The sequence below is a fragment of the Zootermopsis nevadensis genome, unplaced genomic scaffold, assembly GCF_977971745.1.
Source record: "Zootermopsis nevadensis isolate Lab colony 2312 unplaced genomic scaffold, Znev_1.0 Znev_ptg000002l, whole genome shotgun sequence".
In the NCBI taxonomy this organism is placed as follows: domain Eukaryota; kingdom Metazoa; phylum Arthropoda; class Insecta; order Blattodea; family Termopsidae; genus Zootermopsis; species Zootermopsis nevadensis.
Genome location: NW_028259134.1, coordinates 10,567,337 through 10,592,970, shown reverse-complemented (window position 1 = coordinate 10,592,970; position 25,634 = coordinate 10,567,337). Strand labels below are relative to the sequence as shown.

The window sequence follows — 25,634 nt, the reverse complement described above, 5'->3', positions numbered from 1 at the left end:
GAAACACCATTGTTTTTTAATTATCTTATATCATCTGTAGTTATACTTCAGTTGTATTTAATATTTATCTGCTGTTTGAGAAGTACAAAAATCTTGGTTTACTCAAGCATTAAGCTTCACCAGCAACAATTTGTCCAATTGTACATCCTGTTTCTTCAAGCAGCTATTTACTGTAAGTGGCCCCTTCTGTCTTATAAGAAGTTGATTTGGTGAGACCCAATCCAGTATATGCCATTTCATTCCTTTTTAAATATAATTTTAAAGGTAGTATCATCCTATACCTTTCATAACACAAAATGTATAGATGTTCATAATCTCTCGCGATATGAAACTACAGTGGTTCATTATCATCACAAACAACAGAATCTGAATTTTGCATATGCACCGTATTTAAAATGTTATTAAAATATTGCTTTTAGTATTTTTCAGAGATTTCTCATTGTACATGAGTTCAGAACACTGGATCAAGTGGTACTGGAGTTACCACCTGCCCCCAAAGATTTGTAGTCATCATGTTACTGTTGATTAAGGTAGGTATAAATTTAGTGTCATGATTGTTATAAAAGGCAAGACATTCTTAGCAACTTTAATAGAAACTGGCCCCTTGATTCAAAAGTTATTAGGATTGACACTGTTTACACAGCATGCACTCTCATAGATGGAGACATGAAAGTGTTTCTGCTCAGAAACCAGCCTTAATGTCCTCTACTTTATTTGCTGAATATCATGTATCTGAGTTAATTTGTAGGCTTGATATTATAAGTAGGATTTGAGGTTTTTATGGTGGTGAGTACTAAGATGGCTGTCTTCTGGGTTTTAGCACTGTATAATCTGGTAGAAGTTTACCAACGCTTCAGAGGTCTTTGCTGCCTCCATTATCAGGATGGAGACAGCAAAGACTTTTCAAACATTGGTAAACTTCTACCAGACTACACAGCACTACAATCCAGAAGAGAGCATTCTTAATAAACTAGTTATGTATGAGAAATTCCAATAGCATATTTTAACTGTAATTAATGTTACACACAGGAGTAGAATTCTGTACTTGATAATTAAATATTTTGGATTTCAGTGTAAAGGAGATGACATGGGGACATGCACTGTGCACCATTCAGTGTTAGGCTCAAGGAATATGCACATTTTAGTACAGACCAAATTTTATAGTTTCCAAAGAAACTTTTTCTGCTAGGTCAGTCAAAGAACCATCCAGTGAAGATTTACAGAATTGATTTTTTATAATTTTCAGCCCAGGATCTTCATTTGCAGTATAGAAGATTGACAGATGTGAAGCAAATTAAGGTCAGCCCACCTCAACTTGGCCATTTGTATCCTTGTGTCGTGGATATTGAAGCAACAGAGACGAGAGATGTCAGATGATCATAGGTGAAATTTAATTTGTATTGCAATGATTCTCTTGTGCTCAAGTTTATATTTTCCTTGTGTTTGTACACACATTCAGGAAAAATGTATAAAAACATTATCATCACATGTTTGTACATTTTAAATAGAAATGTATGTCTAAATTATAATTCATGCATTGTTCACTTTGTCACAAGTAATATTATATTTTTACTACCTAATAAAATCCATGCCTGAGAAAACTGCATGAAGAAATATGGTGCGTACAACATGAAATAAATTGTTTCATACCAGTTACAATTCATTGCTTCAGTGTATTTAACATACTTTCACACAAATTACATTCTGAATATTAGCCAGTCAGTTAACTTGTACATAATTTCCATGTCAGAATATTCAAATAGTACAACATGGTTGTATGTGATTTGACACGCTTGTCATATTTGGTCCCAGTACATATGAAGGATCATTAGTATTATAATACATGACATTACACAAGAAGAAAGCTTTGTCATTTCAGACAATTTAGTTTGACCTGACAATGAGCATTCAGTGTGAATGTGAACAGAATTTACCACTTTTGCAGTTTAGAATTTATGAAGCAGTACCACATGATAATGGTTCCTTAATATCAAATGAATATCACACTTAACAAAATAGTGTTAAAGATATACAAACAAGGGTATTTATTATTAGTAAAATTTGTTCTCCTGTGAAATTTATGTTAACACCGTTAAATAGCATGCAACATGGCTAATTGATGTTAAATGTAAGAGAGAAATTCTGACTAATTTATATTCTTCCTACTTCAGAATCCGTTAATATGACATAAATTTGATGTTAAAACACCTAATAATCAAATCCATGTTAGAAAATCTTGGAATTCATATAAATGTACAAAATGTATAGCTAAGGAGTTTTACAATATAGTTTGTGCCATGAATTTTTTTTAACTCTGTGCATTGTCAATGTTGTAGAACAAGTTCCTGGCAAGGATCATATCTGTCCATGGAATTTAGGAATGTCTGTTGTCTGGCCATTTTTACTTTCTACCTTATAATTTTAAAAGTACGTAATAGGGCATTATTTTATATGTCAAGTTTGCAGGAAGCATGCCAGTATAATGCATATACTATTTGCTGGATGATTTTAGCAGTTACTGATTTATTAAAAATTTGTGTTTGCTATTTTTTACTATGCCAGGTAGTTAATGGAGGAGTCATGCCATTGATAAACTATTATCTCTTTTAACATCACGTCTTGTCAGATTGAGCTGAAATTTTCCACACAAAATGGAAAACTGAGTTTTGTCTCTTTGTGACTTCAGTTACAATATTAATACAGTTCTTCTTTAATCAGTAATTATAATGCAACTTACAGTTATTACTGAATGTTGGTAGTGATACATGTGCACACATGCATGCACGCACAATGTGTGTGTGGAATATATTTTGTACCAATTGGAAGCTATGAGCCGGCGTAGCTCAGTCAGTATAGTGACTTGCTACGGAATGGACGGCCGGAGTTTGATCCCCGACAGGGGCAGAGGACTTTTTCTCTAGCCTCTGTGACCAGACTGGTTCTGGGGCCCACCCAGCCTCCTATCTAATGATTACTGGTGTCCTTCCTCCATGGGTAAAGCACTGCCAGGGCATGATGCTGACCACTCACCCCCTTCTAGTGCCATGGTCAAGAATGAGTAGGAGCTATACCTCCTCTCCCCCCAAGCACTTACATGGCATATAATGGGACAGCTTTACTTTACTTTTACCAGGTGGATGCTTGTTTATGTAATTGTTTCTTTTATGTAATTTGTAACCAAGTTCTGTAGTGTGGAAGCTATAGCCAGTTCAAGTATCAACTTGAATATTCCTCACAATATATATATATAAAAAAAATACATGCATCCAGAAGCACTCCCCTGTCATACTTACCTTAATTTACTTAATGAAACACTTGTAGCATGTTGTCAGTCCAAACCTACTGTAGGCAAACTATTTCACTATCATCACAAAAATATTCAACTTAGTTCAAGGTCTTAGAGTAACCTTGGAGTAGTTCTTGGCATAGCTTCATAAGCTTCACCACTGCTTCTCAGTATTCTTAAAATGTCTGATTTAATATGGCATTCATATTATTTGTTATGCTGATATTTAGGTGCTGTTGAAAATTAGAATTGGTATGCTATTTCATTATCTTTCATAGTACCAAGCCAATTACGGATGTTGCAAAACAGACAGGCCCTTCCTATCATATATTTGTGTTTAAGTTAAGGTTCAGTTAAAAGTGTAGCCAATTATTATAACCAAAATGGAATTCAGTTAAATTATATGAAGTAATGATATGAAAATGTAGGCAGAGCCTTAAGTGGTTTAGTCAACAATGCTGTTCCATGCTTATCATTCATTAATCAAATATAGAAGTGTTTGTTTTGTTTCAGGCTAAGGAGAAGTTTCACATACTTCTTTTTTATTTCAAACCTGTGTATTTTGATTTTCTTTCAAATATGAAAGATTGAGGAATCCATTTTTTTAGTTTTGTCCAGTTTACCTGACAAGTAGGTGAAGATTTCCAAGTGAGTAGGTTATTACTGGAGACACCAAAGAGAAGAGGTCTGCAAAAGACAACAATGTGCTTGTGTGACAACACTTTCCCACAAGGCTCAGGTTTTTACTTTGAAGTGCAGGATATAACAATGCAGTATAAGGTGCTTGCTCTTTTGTGGTTTCTGTGTTGATAATTTACTTATTTTATTATTTAAAATTTCCCTTTTGAACAATAATGCAAGTATGAGTTAAGAAGGTTGTATTTAATGCATTTCGCAGTAATTTAGATTGTGCATGAAAAACTTCTAAATCACACTATCTTGTCTCTTTATAGAATGAGGAAAGTAGACTAGAAATGTAGTTATCATAATGGGCAGTAGAGAGCCAATGAAAATGAAACTAGTTTTCCACTATCACTGTTTCTCTGGACTTGATTGACAGTTAAGTATTCTGCAAATGAGGTGGCTCTGCTCCCATTTTCACGTGTCATTGCCTATTCTGTTACGTCTGATAGAAGGTCCTTCCATTATATTGTCCTTACAAACTTAAAGATTATATCATATTTAACTAAAAGTTTACCTCTTGTTTTGTGTGGATGGGAAACTAGTCTCTGTGTATCAGCTTCTATGAGGGAATAACATTTATTGGTGGTGTTGTAATAACAAAAAGACTGAGGAGCTGGCATAACAAATGATGAGAAAATTACATAATGAGAATCTTCAGAATTTTTATTATGTTGTTGTCAAGTAAAGAAAAATAAGATGGGTGGGATATTTGAAATATGATTATGAATCTTAGAAAAAAAATTTCAGGTGTGAACTGGATTCATCTACCAGAATAGGGTTCAGTTGAATGCTTTTGAGAACAAGGTGATGAGCTTTTCGGTTTCATGGAAGCAAGGAATTTCTTGACCAGCTGAAAAACCTTTTAAGAAGACCCTCTGCCATATATTTAAAATATTGATCCTGCTAGTGGGAGTCTCTTCATTTTAAGAGAAGTGAGGGAACAAGTGTGGCCACTTGGATGAAATCATTAAAATAATTTTTATTCAAACTCTGAAATTTCATGGGTATCTAAATATTACTGGAGGTTCACACATCTGCTGGTTATGAACAGAATTTACAGAACAATTTACCACTTCTAGAAATACTTTTACTCACTCTTTATTGCATTCCAGGAACATAGAAATTTGTCATTTAGTTAATTAAGACTTGTAATGATTTTAAGTGAATAAGAATATCTAGTATCATATCTCAGAAACATCTTGACATATGAATTTAAAATGTAAATTGGCATGTACACATACAGCCAAGGGTTGGCAGATACAGTTGATAAAATGATGCTACTGTTCTTTGTCATAAAGAGCAGGAAACTGCAGTGACCAGTTACCCACATTGTAACTCATTTATTATAGTATATTAAATTCTATTTTTTCAAATATGTTTATTAAAGGTTAATAACATTATTTTCAGAAATTATTCAGAATAAGGTTTTCAGAATAGTAACTTCATAAAATTGCACAATTCCTAATGAAGTAATTTTGCAGTTCAACCTATGAGAATGAGCTTTGAATCTCTAATGAAGTGCAATAGGGTGTACATATGAACCTGATTAATATAATATATTTTATAATTTTGCAGTAAGCAAATGTCTTGGTATATTCATATAATACTATAATGAGATTTCCTTATTCATTGTATGTCTTACATTTCACTCCAGGCATAACTGGGTACACAACTGTAGCTTAATCTAATACAGGCTGTGTATTGTCTAATATTGTTTTGTTTTCATTACAAATGAAGTATTTCTTTCTTCATGCAACTACACTTTACAAACATTTCTACAGTAATTGTTATTGCTGTTAGTGTCCATGGCTTGTGCAAGACATCAGATGCTCACTTGCATATTGCTTGAACTTTAAAACAGCAAGCACTAATGATTGTGAAGATGGCCGTCTTCTGGGACCAGAGTACACAGCTCAGCATCCCAGAAGACAGCCATCTTCATACTTGTAACTGCTAGAACCTGAAATCTCAACTAGTGTTTGTATTCATTTTGACTTTATTAACCTGTCAGGTGTATTTCACATCTTATGCATGGTCCAGCCTGCCATGGATTTCAGTAGCAGACTGCTAAATTGTTATTCCTATAATTGAAGTCCAGCTGGCAACTCTCATTCTATTCTCATATATTTTAAGGTTAAAGTATCTTGAAAGGAAGAAAATTTATAAACACACACACTTAATTACAATCTTTTAGCTTTGCAATCTTACTAGATATACTACTGTCATTTAATAAGAATATGCTATGTAAGTCTACTTCAGAAAATTCATGTATTAACATGCTACAAGAAGCAAATAAGGACATGTCTGCTGAATATTAATCTTAAGAGACTTTTGTTTCATGCAGTAGAACTTTGTGAATATCCTATTCTGTGAAGATTTAAGAATGATACATACCAAATACTTAAAATTAAATTCATCTAAAATTGTTTTGATTGAATAGCTAAAGCTCTTACCAATCTTCATAAGTCATCATTACAAGATACTTTGGACGCTATTAAGAACGTTACACGTAAGAATGTGCAGTTTTGTTTCCTTTTCTTTCATATAAATATGGAGACTGCTGACAGAAAGAAAACACTTTTCCAAACAAAATAATATAGAGGCATCACATCTGTGTGTCCAGTTTTTAACATTTACAGAGCAAAAATTTCTGTTTGAAAGTAAATTATCAGGAAGTATGTGTAGATGTTAAACTTGTACTTGGCTTAAATATTTTTGTACTTCAGTATTGAACATTCTAGTCTCACCACTGCTTCATATTAAAGTTTTTTGTAGCTGTGTTTCACACAAAATACCCGTAATATTCTTGAAGCTGTATTACACAGTTAAGAAAACCTCAGTATTTATAAATGGGTTTTTATGCCAGAACTGTAAGTAGTCCAGATTTATTTTATTTCTCTTTTGGAGGGGATGACATGTTCTTCCAACACTGAAAAGTTTCTAAAAAGCTTCTAATTTCTTAAATATGTATACCATGAGATAAAGTACAGTCCTTGCTAAAAATATAAGACACAGAAAAGCAACTCAGTTTGCAGTTTTCAGTTATCTGTGGTGTATTTTAGTCCTCATTAGCATGTTCATATCCATTCACACACACACACACACACATGCTTGTTCAAAGTAAACAGCAGACCCAATCTGTGAACATACTTTGAAGACTGCCTATATAGAGAGTGCATAAAGAATAATAATTAAAATTTATGGTGGCTTCAAACTTAATGTTAACCGTAAATTCTCACTGACTTTCCTTTTGTGTGATTGTTTTGAAAGTTCACAAGTACACTTAAATTCCCAAACTTTTTCTTTGTTTATGTTGCCACCATTTATTAAGGACAAGTATTGGGCAACATGGCAGACATTTAGTTTGTAAATGTTGTCCCAAGTAAGGACAGAAAAGAGTATCATATAGAAAGAAATAATTATAAAGTTTTAATGCCACAGTTAGTAGTACTGTGGGTCAGCATTTATGCATTAACAGTAGGTGTCAAAACAATCCATATTAATTTTGATGCCATCAGTAATGCACTACATGCTTGCATATGGTATGAGATTATCAACAGTGCAAACAAGATTGCTGCAAGTTCCTCAGAGGAAAAATCCGTATTGATGCAGCTAGTTGCGTGAGAATATGTCATCGCATTTAGTCACTGCAAAAACTTCAAGTCAAATTTTGAAGTCATTTTAACAAAACATAGATGCTTAAACTTCTTGTTTTGTAAAATTATGACAGCCTATTTATGAATATTAATATGGGTCTGAGTAGCGAAACACTGCCTCCAAATTGATGTAAAAATGTTAAACGAATATTTACCTGAATGGTTCAATGTTATTTAATTAGTGTGGCTTAATCACTTTTCTGTTAACAAAGGCAGGGTCCCATAAAGTGTGTTCTGCCTTGCAAGCATTCTCTCTTGTTATCTTTTCTTTGCCTACCACCCCCCTGCACCAGCAACCTACTTCCTCAACCCAAACACTTCTTCATTGACAGGATAGCATAATGTCAAGGCTGCAACTGAAAGCAACTTTTTTTCTACATTTTGGGATAACATATGTTTTGAACTAGAAACATATTCTGTTATCTGTAAATTATATTTGCTTGCCTACATGACAGTGATATTTGAGTTAATATTTTAAATGTGGCAGTGCCCCAAGTAGCCTAATTGGTGAGCTACTACTGATGATAATGTGGTTCTTTCACATTTTACATCTGTTTTAATTCACAAGGAATCAACTAATTAGATACATGTGCAGTTCCAGGTTTAAATACAATAAATATTCTTGTAAGATTAGAACTGTGGCAGTAAATTCTGAACAGTAGCACTGCTTGATTGCTTGAACAGAATTTTTTTAAGGTGGAACAAGTAATTATTTTGGTTTAGATCAGCTCAGTTTGAAGTATTTGTAAGTATAGAAAAAGCAAGATTGGAAAGGTGTACTTTCTGGAGTATACTGAAATTTCATATGTTTTTTGCACCATAACATGGGCAGTGACACCAACAGGTTGCTTCACTGATAACCATTGCTCAAAGAAACTGAAATTAGATCATTCTTACTCTAAAGGAATAACAGTGGCATTTACAGTCATTTTTGCAATAATGTGATCGGAGGTCATTATTGGTGAGCCTGTCACAATCTCCTGGGAATTAGGCAACATGCATGACCTTGGTTCCCATTGTAACAGTGTGCCCTCTTCTTGCATTGTTGCAACAAGGTATTCAAACAGTGTCTTGTTGCAACATTTTATTTCAACAATGGCCCCAGGTCATGCAGGTTGCCTTGTTTGAAAGGAAATATGAAGGACAGACATGGATGAATCTGTATAGTGTTCTTTTCTCATGCTAGACCATGAAGGACCCCTACAGGTATGTTTCCATGATTGATATCATATTCCCTTGAAAATTTTTTAAGTGAGAAAAATTAATCTTTGGTACCATTTTTACGGATATTGCTTAATTAAGCACCATGCCATGCAGACATGTCTGGAAGTGGCAGTATAAGCTTCATGCATTCTTAACTTCAGCATTAGATGGAGGTGAGTGGTTAACCTGCTTTAACTGTAAGGAAATAACTCTTTTCCCCACAGGATACAAGGCTGGGTGAGTGAGCCCCAAAACCAGTCTAGACAACATTATTGGAAAAAGACAATTCCTCTACTGTACCGGGACTTGAACTCCAGTTGTCCTTTATATAACAATGTTACTAATCCTTATAGAAGAACTACAATGAAGAAAGTAGCAAGTGGTGTGCTGCACGTGTATATGTGTGTATGTATGTATGCATTTAAGAGTGACTAAATGTACTGTGAAGATTATCATGCACAGTTGCCAATGTCTAGTATAAAAGAAAGGTTTCAAGTAGAAGTGAGATATAAAACCTTTAAGCAGTGATGAACATTAGAAAAAGTGAGAAGAAACTTGTATCACCTTCTTGCCTATCACTTCCTCAGACTCGTTGCACACGTCTGTCACAGCCGTGTGGTTCGGTTGTAGCAGCTAGGGAAATGAAACATTCAGGAGTCAATCTCAGCAGCTTACAACTAATCAGATGCTGGGGGAAAACAAACACTGTACATCTGAATGCAAGTTCTAGAAAGCTATGCTAAGAACTGACACTTCTAATTGTTGCATTCTATATCCCTGAGAAAACAAGATGCAGATTACTTTACTAATCACACCATTTAAATATAATGCCAAAGTGATAAAGTGGAAAGGAAATAAATACTGGTTAAGTTGGAGGTAAAGGAGTAAAATTTCTTTTTTTTTTTTTTTTTTGAGTAGCTGAGAAATAAATACTGGTTAAGTTGGAGGTAAAGGAGTAAAATTTCATAATTTTTTTTTGAGTAGCTGAGACAGCCATGATGTACCTAGTAATATACTCGGTTTTTGTCTAATCTTTCAGACAAGTTGGAATCTGCATAAACATCTGTTAATATTGTAACAGTAACAAATCTTGACTGCTTATTTTGAATGTAAATCTTTCCTTGGTTGCATTTTGCATAATAATCAATTCAGACCACAAGTCATGTACAAAAAAAAAACAAAAAACAAACAAACAGGAAGTGTATGTAGTATACAGTTCTGGTAAGCTTACATTATTATTGCCTATGGAGTTTCCATTTCTGAATCCTCTCTTATAAATAATTCTGTTATGTTGGCTTGAGAATCCCCTATATGATTTAAAGGCAACTTCTGCATGCAGAAATGCAAGTAGCCTTTTGTGTAAAGGGTTCATTATTATTGTTAGATTTTAACTAAAAATGGAATTTTTCAACAAATTCTAGTTAAACCCCCAGATATAAAATCTAATAAAAATCCATTGACCATTTCTCATATTGTTAGATGTCGACAGACACATGGCAAATCTAATAGGCCTATTATTGCAAATTTGTTGTGAAAGCACCTAAAAATTGAATTTTAATAAATTTACTTGTATACAAATTTTTATGTTACACATGGAAGTTTGACATCATTAATTTTTAAATGTAAAACTTCTAACATGGTTCACACAGTGAATTGTTTAGAAGTGGAAAGAAGAAGAATACAGTAATACTAAGCTTTGCACTATAATTAGCATGGTTATACTGTGAATTTACCAGGATTGTGTGTGATGTATTTGTACTTCAGGGATGTCTCAAGTGGGATCAGAGACCTCTAAGAATGAGGATAATGAAAATTTTTAATATTTTAATGTTCTTTCTAAACCTGAATCTGCTACTTCCTAATTTTCATACTCTTCTGATAACTTCATATGTGCCCAGACATTTTATGTCTGTTACTAATTTTCTTTTCATACAGATACAAAAACATGGCATATGACATGATATTTTAAGTTTCTTTCAGTTTGAATCTCATTTCTACCCAGTTGGCATTTTAACCTTTAACATATGAAATTTACATTGTATGTGTGACGAAAACATTCTTATTAAAGTCTTATGGCAAATGATGCCAGTAGCATTAGAGTTGTCTGGCATACATATTGTTTGTGTGAGTGGAGTATCTGGCACTTGTCTCATTTGATGATATTATCACAAGGTTCCCCTACATTATTCCATGGGCAGGGTTCCTTTATGCTGATTTGCACAGGTAGAAATGTGCATACATATTGCTGCAAATTGCCCATTATTTTTGTCCAATTTTAACTGAATTTTAGTAAAACTTTCCATTATAAAATTTCATGAAAATTCTGAAGGTGGAATATGCAGACAGACATAGAGACATGACTAAGCTAATAGGCACATTTTTGAAAGTTTGTTGTAAACATTCCTAAAAATTAACTCAGCTGGTATTCCTTTATTGGAAGATATTTCCCCAAACCATGCAGTGTTATTTGACATATAGCAGTAATTGCTTCAACCCATATACACTATTGTCAAGAAGAAAGCCAAGACTTTTGTAAAAGTGTTATAACACTTTTATGTGGTAAAAATGTGTTAGTCCCAAGCTGGAAAAAGACCTCTTGTTTGTATTCATTCAGTATATTTCCATATATTCTATGTCTTCAGCCTGAATGCACAAAATGTAAGCTATTTATCATTGCTGAAGAAGGGAAATCCAGGTAAAGGGAACTGGACAATCGGATATATCATAATGTCTAGTAATGCTGCTTCATCCTGTGTCAGTTATATTGGAATGATAATACTGTAAAATTATTACAACTTTAGCATATCTACGGAAATTAACTTTGGCTATGAATATTGTTACAGAAAATCTCTGTCACAAATTTTGGTAAATGTACCAGTTAGGATTTATGAACGAACAAAAATTGTTTTACTATCTTGATGAAACTAAGACAAGCATTTACTCAACTTGGTTTAGAGTGGCAATGAAGTATTTTGTTCTCAGAGAAAGAATTTGACCTAATCAGAAACATGTACATTCTAGTAAACTACATCTTTTGTAATACAATGTGCATTGAAAGAAACTGTCATTTCCTAAAATATTACTCTTGTTAAAAATTAGGACACACATTTATCCCAGTAATGTAATTATACTATGAAGGTACATTAAAAGAATGCAGTTCAAATGTATATCATGCTTTAAACTACGTCAGTCTATTCTAGCCAAGATTCAAGGAGAGCTTTCAATACTAAATTCACAGACATTTCTTCAATTCAGTCACTACATACTAACATTCTTACTTTGCTGTCAAAATCAAATCCTGCTGCTAACACATTTGTTATCTTTATTGCTAATGAGTTACATATATAAATTTTATATCTACAGTATTTGGTTTGACAATTAAATAACCAGATTCTGTGAAATAAAAAAAATAATTTTACTGACCTTTTAGTGAGTATGGCCACCCCAAGGTACTTGCCTTCTGAACACACATAACTTTCAATGTATCTATCATACTGGGAATTGCTTCTTCCAAAAGTCCATTCAGTATTTTCTTCACATTGCTCTGAATGTGAGTCAAAATGAGACTCTCTCAGGAGATTTTTAATGTCAGGAACATGAAAAGTCACATTGGACCAAGTCCAGTAAGTATAGTGAATGATCCAGTTTGCTTAACTAATAGTATTGTGCAGGAAGGTGCATTGTCATGAGGTATAAAATCCACTTCTCCAGCCAAGAATTTTATTCTTTAATGAATATTCTGCCATAATCTTTCCAAACTTGAAGATAGAATGACTTGTTGGCAGTTTTGGAGCAACAGTTTTGTAACAGATGATTCCTTTGATGTAAAAGAAGCATGTAATCATGTCATGATTTTGACCTTTGATTTAAACATCCCTTTTTTATAAATAAAACACTGCATCAGAAAAACACTTACTGGAGCCTCAAAATAAATTGATTTCTAGTGACTGATAACAAAGAAATGCTAAATGATGTAATGTGATTCAACATGCACCAACTCATTGCTGGTTACTACATAAGAAGAACAGACCATTTATTTGCTTGACCTCCTAACCACTTTTGATACTAAAATAGTAATTAGAATAACTTTGCTCAAATGGTGTTTACCAAACCTGGACAATTGCCGTGAAAACAAAACTAAAAAATATTATGGTGGTTAATCTTTGACATTTTATAATTTTTATCATATCAATCAGATAATTGCATGAAATTATACTTATTACGTCATAAGTAGTACTGCATTTGTTCAGGAATAAAGTCATGAAATGTGTTATAAACGTACAGGCCTACTGAATGTGACTATATTAATAATTCAGGGTTACAGTTCTTCTCTTGATGTTTCATTAAGCAATATATAGCACAGATTACCCACTGCTTGTTTTATTAAAAATGTTATTTGAACTACATAGGTTATATTTCTGATGCTGCTTTTTCACCGTCCGCATTGACCACCCTTGTCACATGTAAAGATCTAAAATCTCCATCTTGACTTAAGTTTATTCTGTTCATGGAGTCTTTATTATGCTGCTAAATGTTTCTTATGATGCTTAATTTCCTTCAAATGTTTTAATCTGTATGGTGAGGCTAACAAGAACTGTTCACTGTTTAGTGATCCATTTCTTTACTGGTATGTAATTTCTATTTGTATAAATTCCCACTATATTAAATTTGTAATTTATGGTCTTAAAGATTTACACGATATTTACATTTTGTATACATATAGGCACTTCCTAAAGAATTTATAGACATCTTTATGATTTATTCCCATACATTATTCCACATGTCTACCTCTGGTGTTGAAAGGAGGAGATGCTTTATCAGTATTGCTTTTCAGTGGTTCAATAAAATCAGAAGGGATTGGAATCGAATGGGACACACCACCTTCTGGTATATGTGTATAACACTAATTTTTAGAAAAAGGAAAAAGTGTATGTGTGTAAAGAAAAAATCACAAAAGCTGTATTAGACTCTATTAAAGAGGTTGGTATAGAGTGCAGAGAAACCTTGTGTTCATGTCTTGTCACCAAAATGCAGAACACAATTATAATATAAACAAACTTAATGAATTATTAAAAATTATGAAGTTAAAATATTTGGGAATGATTAACAAATAAAATTTGAATTTGTGGAAAATTAAAGAGGATTTTAAATTCATGAAATTCTTTGTATTATGAAATTCAGAATCATTTGCCTTCCCAGCTTCTATTTAAAATGTAAAGATTATGATACATGAAACTATAATCTTACCTGCTGTTATGTGGACGTGAAACTTGGTCTCATACATTAATGGAGGAACACAGATTCAGGGTGTTCAATAACAGGCTCCTGAGAACACATTTGAGCCTAAGAGGGATTAAGTGACAAGGCTGGAGAAAATTGCATAATGAGGACTTATTTGTTCTCACCAAATATTATTAGGATGATCAAATCAAGGAAGATGGGAGAGGTGAGAAATGTTTATGGGGTTTTCATCAGAAAGCCTGAAAGGAAGTCATGACTGATGATTGAGGCATTGATCAGAGGGTAGTATTAAAATATATCTTACAAAAATAGGATGTGAGGGTGTTGACTGTATTTATCAAGTCTGTGATGGGGACCATTAATATTCTTTTGTGTACATTGTAATTAACCTTTGGTTTCCATAAAAAACAGTGAATTTCTTGACTAGGTGACCAAGTGTTAGTTTGTCAGGAAGGTCTGTGTTGCTTGGAGGTATTTAGTTCCAGTGGTTATTAGTTACTGGCCTCAAACATTTTATGTGACCACCATGTTGTTGTTTAACAGTTAGAAAATTAGTGTAACAATAACTGCATATTCTTCAAAGATCTGTTACCATAAAAATTTAAGACCCTACATTACATCATGCTAGTATTTCTCCCACCTCAGAAGTTAATATGGCCATCATGTTAGTATTAATTATGAAAGGAAATTAAAAAGTGCAAGGATGGGGTGGTCGCAACTGGCATGATGTTCATACCAAATTTCTTTGGAATCTGTTTGTTGGTTCAGAACTTAATAGGAGAGCAGACTGACAGACAAGATACATGCACATTATGATACTATGTACCTACTTCATGTTATTTTCATTACTTACAACATTCTCCATAATGAAAGTATGGCCTATCATGAAGATAGGGGATTCCAGAGGGAGGTTAATCTGATGCAAGGAAAGCTTGTGTTAGCTGCTATTTTATATGTTATCCACCTGATAATGGCTCATTGTATAAGGAGTTGACTTTATCACATTGACAATAAAAAACAGTTGCCCTAGTTCTCTAAGAGCCAAAATTATCTTGCATATATCTGACAGCCAACATATCTGATAGTTAAAAGTTAACCCATCCACTTGTAATTAATATAATCTGAATGTGCCCAGAAACAATGCAAAATAATATCAGACACATACCTTTCCAGCAGTCTTCTTTTAAGCTCTGGTGGATATGTCACATAAATATAATGCTCATTCTGCCCCATGTCATTGAGATCTGGCACTGTGTAAAATTCTTCAGAATAACAGGGGCCACTGTTGGTGGAGTTTACATGGTGAACTGGAGATGATGTGGCAGTGGCAGTAGTACTTGTACTAGCAACACTCATATCATCTGAGCTGAAACAATCAATTTATTTATTTTCTTGTGTTACAGTCTTACATCACAGAAATATAATAAGTATGTAGGAGTCATCAAAATGAAAACTAAAAAGCTGGGTTATATATGTACTTCACCAAAAATTGGCTCTTAGAGCTTGTACAATATATACATTAATGTATATGGATCTGCATGCAAACAGCTGTCATTAGAATACATATAGTAATATATAACTTATAAAAATTTAGTATAGCTGATGAGATAAGCATTTGAAAGAGTTGTTATCATATGTTTGTATAGTCAATGATGGTGTACAAAACTACCTGTTTTCTACCATTTTCTGTTCAAATATGTTTTTCATCCTTCAGTAATTTTAATTAATTCACACTATTTGTTTTAGAAATACTGATTTGTTGGTTATTTATGCTTCACTATCTTACTGCCTAATTATATAATTAAGGAACTAACTATATCTTCCTTGAGCACTTAATAGTTATTCTTTTGATCAAAACATTCTCTGTTACCACAGAGCCTACCATGTTAACCCTAGCCCAGGGCAGTCCATTCAGTGTCACATCTGAACAGTCTATTTCTCTAAGATCCACCCAAAAGTAGGTCATCCAAGTAGTCTCATCTCTCAATGTTTTCCAGCGAGAATGTTGAATGTGTTACCTGTTTCCTCCATATCTCTCTTTTAATCTTTTGTAGTTTAATAACTGTCTAACACGAGTGATGAATACAGATTTTCCCATGTCACTTATGTTTATTGATTGACTGGGTGACTGATTATAAGGCAGTGTCATATGTTAGTTCACAGCATCAATGGGCTTACTGCACTGCTGATAAAGTAGCCCATTCCTCTCAAATCTTCTTGTTAAATTCTTTTATGTTAATCTGTTTTCAGAACTGGCTGTTAAAAATAGGTTGCATCACCTGTGTGCTAAAGTTATATAAGAAACACAATGTAAGAGGCCATTTCTTTATTTGTGCCTTATTTGATACATATTAGACTTTTGAATTTCATAGATCACAGGTCTGCAACTTTGCATAGCTTGTCGCTATGTAATGATCATCATTCCCTCTTCTCTAGAGAATGTATACATTATAAATGTCCACTGATTTCAGTTATCTTCCCCTTTGGAAACTCCTGACATGAACTTTCAGCCTACGTGTAATTTCATAACATGCTGGTTTCTATGTGAGTGGTTCTTAACCTCATGCCTGTTCCTCAAGTTGGAGGAACAGATTTTCCTGTGCTGTTTGTAATTTTGTTTTATTTCAGTTAGAAACTGGAAGTCTGTGAATCTTTGATTGTGTTGGCATCACTTGGGTTAATTTAAACTTTATCAAAACTTAATTCTCTGACTAGTAATTTAGTTGTATATGTTTAAGTCTGTCTGAATTAATTCACTCCATGAATATGTAGGAGCTTGGACAGTTTTTACACTCTTCAAAATATCATAATGGTCTGTAATACTGTTTAACTGCATTCTAGGCTGGTAGTTCTTCAGTTCATTTCTTCTTCTGTACAAATCTCTGATATTTCAGTATTTCATGTCTGTTTACATGCCATTTACTTCATATTTTTTATATTACAGCCTTTTGTTGACTAGAAACCTAAAAACACTGCAATATACCTTTATTTTACTAATTTATGTCATTGTTTCTCAAACTATGGTTTATTTTATAAAAATTCATTATAGTATAGACTCTCTTCAGCAGAAATATGTGTCATTATACACGATTCCCCACACATGGTAAGGTATATACCATAATTTTCTTTAAATTCTGCAAATTTGTAAACTCCTGTGAGATCTTATTCTGATACTCAGTTTTATGCTCATCTCCATTCCATCAAATATAAATTGTGCTCTTATCAAATAAACATGATCAGTCTGATTTGTAATAGCATCAGGATAAGTGCTTCACATTTTAGATGTGATTTCTCTTGGATTACTGACTTTTATGTGGTCTATCATAATGAAGTTAAGTAATGTAATACTGTATGTTTTCATTTCAGTCCTCTTTATTAATAAACAGTTTCTTTGAAGTTTCTACATCAATATATTCTTTGTATCTGTTGGCCCTTTTGTTACAGTGTTACACCTTTTTTATATAAAAAAGCTAAGAAGTCATTTATGACTTACTCAAAAAGCACCCAGATGATATAGTAGCATAAACATATGCCAAGAGACAGCACCATGACAAGAACAAAAACCAGACCCCAAGGAAAGTGTCTGGTTTCCCCTGGTGTGTCTTCCCAGTACCGATCACATGTTAGGTACCAACAAACTGCTCGGTTCAGGTCCTCTGAGGGGGGAAAACAGATAACAGAGTTTCAACATGTAGATATTGTTATTTATGTGTAACATCAAAGTACCAACTTAGAACTTTGTTTCAAGTTTTGTTTTCTTGCATTCATGCAAACATCAATCAGCAATTGTACAACACCTTCAACCTCCTTAAAATCCTGAACTGATAGGTTAACCAACAAACCAGCTATGCAGTCTCGAACTAGAATCTGAAATAGAAGAAGTTACAAGTATATTAACTTTGAAGTTTGATACAATTTCATTACATGAAACCAAGTAAGTCAAAGAAGTTTACCTCACATCGCAGTTTAAGTTTCTGAAGGTCTTCAGGCTTGCAGTTAGCCTTGAGCTTTTGTAATTCACTGAGACGTTGCTGCTTATTATCAGCTGGAGGCAGAGCTGAATCTACTAGATTGTTATTGTCACACATATCTGCTGTTGCATTGTTGTCATCACCAGGTTGTTGTGTGGGCTGATTGGACACAGTTGGCTTGTCAGGAGTAGCTGCCCTTGGGCAGTGGTGGTGTTGAGGTTGAGCCGGGGGTGGTTGAGATTGTCTGTCAGGAGGGAACAGTCCTCCTCGTAATAGGACACGTGCCAGATCTCTTGGCCCTGATGGTGATAGTGCTGTTCGATATGCTGTTGCTTCACTCCAGATTTCTATATCTGTATTGATGTGAGTTGGGTCTCCCATGATTGGACTCCCCATTTCTTGAGTCATCAACACCTCACACCTCATGATATCACAATAATCAGCTAAGCAAACAGCATCCTCAGCCTGAATGTAACAAGTGAAATGATTGTAGGAACCATTATGTTATGTTTGGGATACACAATCATCATAAATAATGACATTGCTTATGAAAATCACAATAGTCTGCGCAGGTTTGGCAAAGAAAAATTCTCTTTAACAGGATTTCCAGTAATGAATTTCACGTTGTCACAGTAAACATTTTTACAGATAAGTCATTGATTACAAACAAGTCTAAGAATTTTGAAAAGATTTAGATATTACTTCATTACACGAAAATTATTATAAAACTTATTTTAATTAAATTAACCCCTGAGAGGCAGTATGCAACCAGAAACCTTTGGTGTATATGTCTATTATTATTTCATAGTATGAAAGGATATAATACCCTGAGAGGTACTTGAAATAAGTTCTGCCTGCTACCATCTATATAGAGACTGAAATTATAAATGCATTTTTGTGGAATAATGCATAACTCACTAATATGGGTTACATTGCCTGAAAATTATCAAGCAGCCCCAAATGTGTTCACTGTCCCTGTGTTTATAGCCTTTAAATACACATAATTCTTCATACAAAATTTTGAGGTTTGTGTGTGATTCATCTCCATGGTTTATCAGTTATTGCTGTAAAATAGAACAACAAAGTGAATTTACCATGTTTGGTTTGTTACTTTATATTCTATTCAAAATAACCTTGAAAAGGGTAGATGTTTTTTTAACTGTTTCACATGAGAAATGTGCTAAAAAAATCAGAACAGTAAAAATATAATTACTTCATTCTCTGTAACTATGTATTACCTACCATGTTTATTTGGTTCTTGTGCCTGTTGTCAAAGTGCATGTCCAGGAATCTCTCCTCATAGAAAGACTTTCCACAGATACCACACGTCCACTGTGACGGTCGATGCTGCTGCTTGGCAGACTGTTGTGGCCAATATATATCGCGAATGGGATGAAAAGGACATTCCAGAGGAATCTGTACCTGGTACTTCTCCAACACAGGAATCCATTTCTAGTCAGAGAAGCATACATGGCTTCAAGAGTGCTTATATCTGTGCATTCTTTCAAATTTGTAGTGTCCATTTATTATTGTCTTGTGTTTGGAATTTAACACATTTAATTACAAATCCAAACAGCCCATTAGTCCTATAATTATTCTGGTGATTACCAAGTAATTCATACTGAATTTTTGTGGCTAAACCTCTTGAAAAATGGACACTTGTAAGGCCAAGACACAGATGGGAGGATTACATGAACTTGTGATGCAAATGAAATTTGTTGTATCTATACCAGACTAATATCACCGTTAATTTAAAATAAAATTACATTTTATATGCTAAACAAAATGGTTGTATAGCATCCAGAAAGTTTCATTTTTCTCGCTATCTTTAACAAATATTATAAGTTTGTGCAATCTATTTGGTAACATTTCTGCATTGTTGTCAACTACAGTTTTATAAAGTTGTAAAGTTCTTTATAGCCCTTTATAAATTACTGAAAAACATTACTGAAAATGTTTACAAGTGTTTCAGTCTATCATATCATTTACTAATTCATCAGTAAAATACTTTCTGTTCACTGAATAATGAAACTGATTTTGTACTGCATATTCAGAATTTTAAATATCAAACAGTGCTCACCTTTTGTACCAGCTTCCTGACAACAGATGTGTGATCTCTTGGACAGGATATCTTGAAAATTGTTGGACCTGGCCACGGTATCAGTGATAACACAACAAGTGCAAGCACCTAGTCAAGCAGAATATAATGAATTCTAGGAAAATAAAATTTTGAGTGAAATGCATTTATGTATTATCTTCTCATATATGCTGATGATATTAATTTGTTTTAAAATCTTTTAATAATTAAAAAATGGGAGCAAAAATAAACAACATTTTTGTTCACAGTGAAATAAAGAGCAAATTACATGTTAGCTTTGTAAAAGTTGGCATTGTTGTGAATGCACCAGAATTGTTGTTGTGTGTACATATCCTATGTTCAAATATATATTTATTATTCAAGTCTATAAACAAACTTTTAAATTGTTGATGTTAAAATTTAAAATCACCATTAATATTCTGCGCCATTCATCGTTATCTCGATGTTACAATATTGCGCTATATATTACTACATGTTTCAATGTCATAGCATCATCTTCAGGTTTTTATCTTTAAAACTATTCTATATTTATTAATGCACGCTTTTCATTGATTGTAGATTGTAGATTACTGTTGTGAATGTTCCTTTGATCTTATTATTATTTTGCATATTATGTTGCGTATTATGTTATTTGTTCATTATTCAAGAGTTGATGTGCAGTGTGTCCCCGTCTGATCAAGTGAATGTCAAGGAACACCCACAACAGTAATTTACAATCTACAATCTACAATCAATGAAAAGCGTGCATTAATAAATATAGAATAGTTTTAAAGATAAAAACCTGAAGATGATGCTATGACATTGAAACATGTAGTAATATATAGCGCAATATTGTAACATCGAGATAATGATGAATGGCGCAGAATATTAATGGTGATTTTAAATTTTAACATCAACAATTTAAAAGTTTGTGTATACACTTGAATAATAAATATGTATTTGAATTTTGAACACAAACATGACGCATCTAAACTATATCCTATGTTGTTAAAGGCCATGTTGTAGATTTTAAAAGTCTTATTTGTTTTTAAAACATGCTCATGAATGTTACCATTTGTGTTTGTTCCTTTTTCCCCCTCTGACGAGTGACAGATTTTTAAAAACATCATTTGGCTAATTTGACATAATTAATAATTTCAGCCTTTTTAGGTGCATTTGCCTGTCATACGTGTAACAACTTGAAAATGACTGAATGTCATTCATGAAATATGATGTTGGGAAGCTGTAATGAAATTTATTGCCACATTACAGTTTTGGTTCAGATTAGACAAAAATAACCGACACAGTGCACGAAAACTTATATGTGTTTCTGTGTGTGTAAGCTACTGAATGGGGAATCTCCTGACCACTTCGGTTGCCAGGGTAAACTGGGGGATCCCCAGCTAGCAGCGTAATCACGTGGGGACAGCCTCGATGACGCTATCAACGAGTCAGTCGCTAGACCCCCCCCCCCCCTCGCGAAAGTTATGCCTCCTCAAACGACTCTGACGTCACAGGCACTGTATTTTATGTTATTACAGTCTGTGGTTTGATTAACAAAATTATAGAGTCCTGTAAATGTTTAGAACTTGTGCGCAGTGAGTGAAATGGTTTTTTTGTTATTTTTTATAATCTACTAGAAAGAGTCCGGATAGTAAGCGAGATATCTCACAGACTTTTTGGCCTTTCCGCTTCAAAGTTTCAACTTCTTACTCTGGCTGTAGACTTTGCCGTCCACACAGTGTTGAAGCAAGGGATCGATGTTTTGAATATTTTAAGATCAAGAAAGTTCAAATTCAGACTATTTCAAGTTTTCTGAGAGAGTATGTGTAGTATTTATTTCCTTTAGAAAGTCACGCAGACGTTCGAAATATGAATGTTATATGCGTGTTTCTACGACAGCACAGTTTGACCCACTGAATATGTATGGTATTGTCATTCCAATGTGTATATGCCTACCCCCTAAAATGGCTGATTTCCATTATATTAAGATTGTAAAAACTGTTGCTGTCTTTAATTCTCCATCCTCGACAGTATGCAAGTAGAGACTAAATAAGATTTTTTAGAAATGAATAGTTTTTGTTATTTAGTTGTTGAAATTATCAATGTTTGCCTGTTATTGGCTTCTTACTGTTGGCAAACACTTAAATAAATGAATTGAATTAAAATTATAAATGCTCTCGTGAAAGACACACATAGACACTTTTAGGTTTAATGACGCTAACTGATGAACTACGTGAAATATAATGCAATGACAGATTTACAGCAAACTTTACATGCAAGTTTTGTATTGGAAACACTTAGTATGACAAAGAGGTTAGTCTTTGAGATTATGGGTAGTTCTTGGCAGTGTCAGTTTTTAGAAGTCCATATTAGCAATATGTGATATGAAAAATAGATGTGCATATACTGTGAAATCTAATGTTTAATTCAGACTTTTGGTGTTTTCTTTAGGCCACTTGTTGGGAAGAACGTAGGTTATTTCCATTTCATAGATTTGTCCCAAGATGTCTTGATTTGTGAAGTGAGAAAAGCGTGAGAAAGGTAGCTTGTATAAAGTGAAGCTTTCGCGGCAACTGAAGTTGATGAAAGATTGTAACTCGGGAATCTTTCATCAAAAGTAGCTACTGCTTAAAACAAAATAAAAAAAAATGTCTATATTTTATGCATACTTTTTCACAAATGACTGTCATCAGTACATAACTCATATTGATACTTCATTGCAGTTAAACACTACATTTCTTTTAGTCTACTATTAGTGCACCAGAAGACAACTTTTTGAAAAATAATTAAATACGGATTTTATAATGATATTTTTCTCAGTTTACATGGCCCAAATTAAAATGCAGAGACTGAAATTCACTACGCTTCTCTGTAGTATACTGTTAATGGTATTTCCCAGACACCAGGTTCTTTGCAAGACTCGAGGATAATCTTCGTACGTAAAAAGTTGTCGTGAAACAAGCAATTATAGCTTGAGCAGTTACCACCACTACTAAATTTAAAATAACACGTCCATTATTCCAATGTTTACTCCACATTCATCAGTTTTTGTGAACTCTCGTTGATGATATACCGCTAGGCAGAATCACGTGTCTTTTGAAAAGTTTAGACGCCTTGTGTTTCACACTTTCATTTTGAGTGATGTCCAGTTGTACTGAGAAGGTACTGAAAATATATTGCTTCTTAATCTGTTTGTTATTTTATATATTTCTAGTTTGAGTATGTCTGTTCTCTGTTGAGTCAGATTTACAAGTTGCTCCGGCTTCAGAACTCGGCAGACACAACAAAAACATTATAGATTCCGGTAACCATTGAGTTTAAAGGCCCGCCCATGCGATGGAATTATTTGCTGTAATACCAACGAATCTAGACTACTTATTTACATTAATGGTAGTCCCAGAAAAAATAATTCAAAGAGTAAACGCACTCCTTTTATAAATTAATTGTTAAGAAGGCAATCTTATATGGCTGCAATAGATGTTAAAGTAGGCCTTTGAATAAAAATTTAAAGATCACTGATATATGTAACCGTAAGGTTCACAAGAGCCCACCACCTGATTAATCCAGTTCACACCCTCCCACTCCATTTCTTTAATAGCCTATCCATTTTAATACTCTCCTGGCATCTGTTGCCTACATTTTACCATCAGCAAAATGGTAATTTAAAATTACTAGAAATTTGATTGAAATATTAATATACAATCAACTTAAAGTTTTAAATTTGATATCATATAATTATTGACAAGTTATATGATATTAATATCTTGGTATATTAAATATTATGTTATAATGTTCAGCTGAAACTCTCTCCCATTTGTACCGGTCACATGCCCCGACCTTTTTATTCTCCTTGATTTGGCCATCCTCATAATGTTTGATAGAAATGTACAAATTAGTAAGTTCCTCGTTATAAAACTTTCTCTAGCCTCCTGTCACGTTCTCCTTCTTGGATCAAAACTTTCTCTTCAACACACTATTCTCAAACCCTGAAACTATGTGGAAGACCATTGCACTCACACTACCGTGACAACTTTAAACATAAGCTATATTCTATGTTCGTATTATTAATATTAGAGAAATTTTACACCCATACAAAACAAGACATAGAATTAGTTTTGATTGATCTTTCATCTTTACGATTTTCCATTAGCCCTACATGAGACATAGGTTTAAATATACTCATAAAAATTCATCTTCCATAGTGCATGAGGAAAAAGAGAATAAAACTGGTTTGCGTGAACTTCAATAAACACACTGCTGTTAGTAATAATTTTAGTACTAGTAATAGCGGTTAAACACAACTTATATAGCCCGGTAGGTACTTCTACAATGGAGGTTAGTTAATTTTGTTTTATGTTGCTGTACTTGATTCGTAACGGGAAAACTTTGTAGAGCTTGGCAGTGAGTCATGCAGTCACAACCGGAAGCCGGGAAGTGACAGTTGCGTTCAACTTTATCAGTGAACACACTGAAGGTTCATCGTGTTTTGTTATACCAAAATTGAAATCAGTACTGGTTTTATTTGTAGGAAACTGCTACTTGGCACATAAACTTTGACGGGGTTATTGTAGTAGCGTAATTGAGGCAATTTTTGATGTGTGTTTTAACCCAGCGCATGAAATATTAGTCTCTTTTCAAAATTTCGGATAAACATGTGTTATGCGTAAGCACACAAACAATTATTATGAAAATACAGAAGACTTAACTTATTTTCATGTTTGAACTAGTGTTCTTATACAACTAGAATAAATGACGTTGTTTGATCTAATTGTTTTTAATTGTACATATACTTAAGATAATTTTGTACATTCGATTAAAAAGCAAGATTGGACGTGAATTTAATTTCGTGTCAGTTATATATTTTAATGCGATAAATATAAGGTTAAATAGGAGATAGCTTTATAACTTATGTATTTTAATTCGAAAATTTGTTCTATGAAAACTATTGCTTGTGCATGTTTTACTCAATAATTGTGACAGTGAGTTACTGTTGTGTGGTGGAAAATATCGATTATGATTACCTGTCCTAAATACTAGATTTCTGTTATCAATAGATGTCCTATATGACATGAATTAATATGTAATTTGGTTTGAGAAATTTACTAAGGTTTTTAGAAAATATTCAATTGCCATGAATAATCTCGAAATAGCAGGAATGTTTAATGTCAAAGGGAGTAACTCGCCTAGCTGCCAGAGACAGAAACAAAATATGGAATAATTTATTAAATCTGACTTACTTCCAAGTTAAATGATATGGTCCTCATTCATATTCTTCTGATATGAGCAGCTTTTAACACTATACTTTTTACCCGTTGTTCATTTTCATGTAACAAAAATTTTACATAGCAGAATTCGATGCAATGCGTTTTGCCGTCCACAGGCGCAACCAACGTAAACTGGGAACCACGAAAGAATTAATCAAAATACATATGGATAGTATCAACATTCAATTTTAAGGACATTCAAAACTTATATGAACATATTATTTTCTGTAATAGTGTGTCGTTGTATGT

The 25,634-nt window shown here is 33.4% G+C and overlaps 1 protein-coding gene and 2 long non-coding RNA genes across 9 annotated transcripts; 2 read left to right on the top strand and 1 right to left on the bottom strand.

Moving 5' to 3' along the window:
- The first annotated feature begins 111 nt into the window (after positions 1 to 111).
- On the top strand, positions 112 to 1,659 carry LOC110833683 (uncharacterized). Its single transcript, XR_002544278.2, has 2 exons — positions 112 to 530; positions 1,247 to 1,659. It is a non-coding gene; the product is annotated as an uncharacterized LOC110833683 (long non-coding RNA).
- LOC110833678 (uncharacterized) lies at positions 1,654 to 25,634 on the bottom strand. 7 transcript variants are annotated; one of them, XR_015536954.1, is made up of 10 exons: positions 25,359 to 25,634; positions 20,122 to 20,229; positions 19,284 to 19,493; positions 18,024 to 18,506; positions 17,868 to 17,937; positions 17,564 to 17,726; positions 15,236 to 15,436; positions 14,077 to 14,154; positions 9,394 to 12,646; positions 3,895 to 3,973 (listed from the first exon to the last, which is right to left on the bottom strand). XR_015536954.1 is itself a non-coding variant. In XM_087355418.1 (9 exons), exons 1-8 carry the CDS (start codon positions 25,383 to 25,385, stop codon positions 9,435 to 9,437), a joined length of 1,290 nt encoding a protein of 429 aa, XP_087211544.1. In that variant the 5' UTR covers positions 25,386 to 25,634; the 3' UTR covers positions 3,839 to 3,973; positions 9,394 to 9,434. The 7 variants fall into 7 exon arrangements, 5 of the variants coding, with proteins under 5 accessions (XP_021927710.1, XP_087211544.1, XP_021927713.1 ...); XR_015536950.1 differs by lacking the exon at positions 3,895 to 3,973 and having other exon boundaries at positions 5,053 to 9,462; positions 12,253 to 12,646; XM_087355418.1 differs by lacking the exon at positions 14,077 to 14,154 and having other exon boundaries at positions 3,839 to 3,973; positions 9,394 to 9,462.
- LOC147875064 (uncharacterized) lies at positions 8,729 to 9,264 on the top strand. Its single transcript, XR_015536983.1, has 2 exons — positions 8,729 to 8,832; positions 9,054 to 9,264. It is a non-coding gene; the product is annotated as an uncharacterized LOC147875064 (long non-coding RNA).

What these genes read in the sequence shown, in the direction of transcription:
- LOC110833678 (XM_022072018.2), bottom strand. Translation starts at nt 25,385, where the DNA reads ATGAGGACCATATCATTTAACTTGGAA. An exon ending in ACAAGAACCAAATAAACATG is followed by an intron (nt 18,507 to 19,283) that starts GTAGGTAATACA and finishes TGTTACATTCAG; the next exon opens with GCTGAGGATGCTGTTTGCTT. An exon ending in GGATTTTAAGGAGGTTGAAG is followed by an intron (nt 17,727 to 17,867) that starts GTGTTGTACAAT and finishes TTCCCCCCTCAG; the next exon opens with AGGACCTGAACCGAGCAGTT.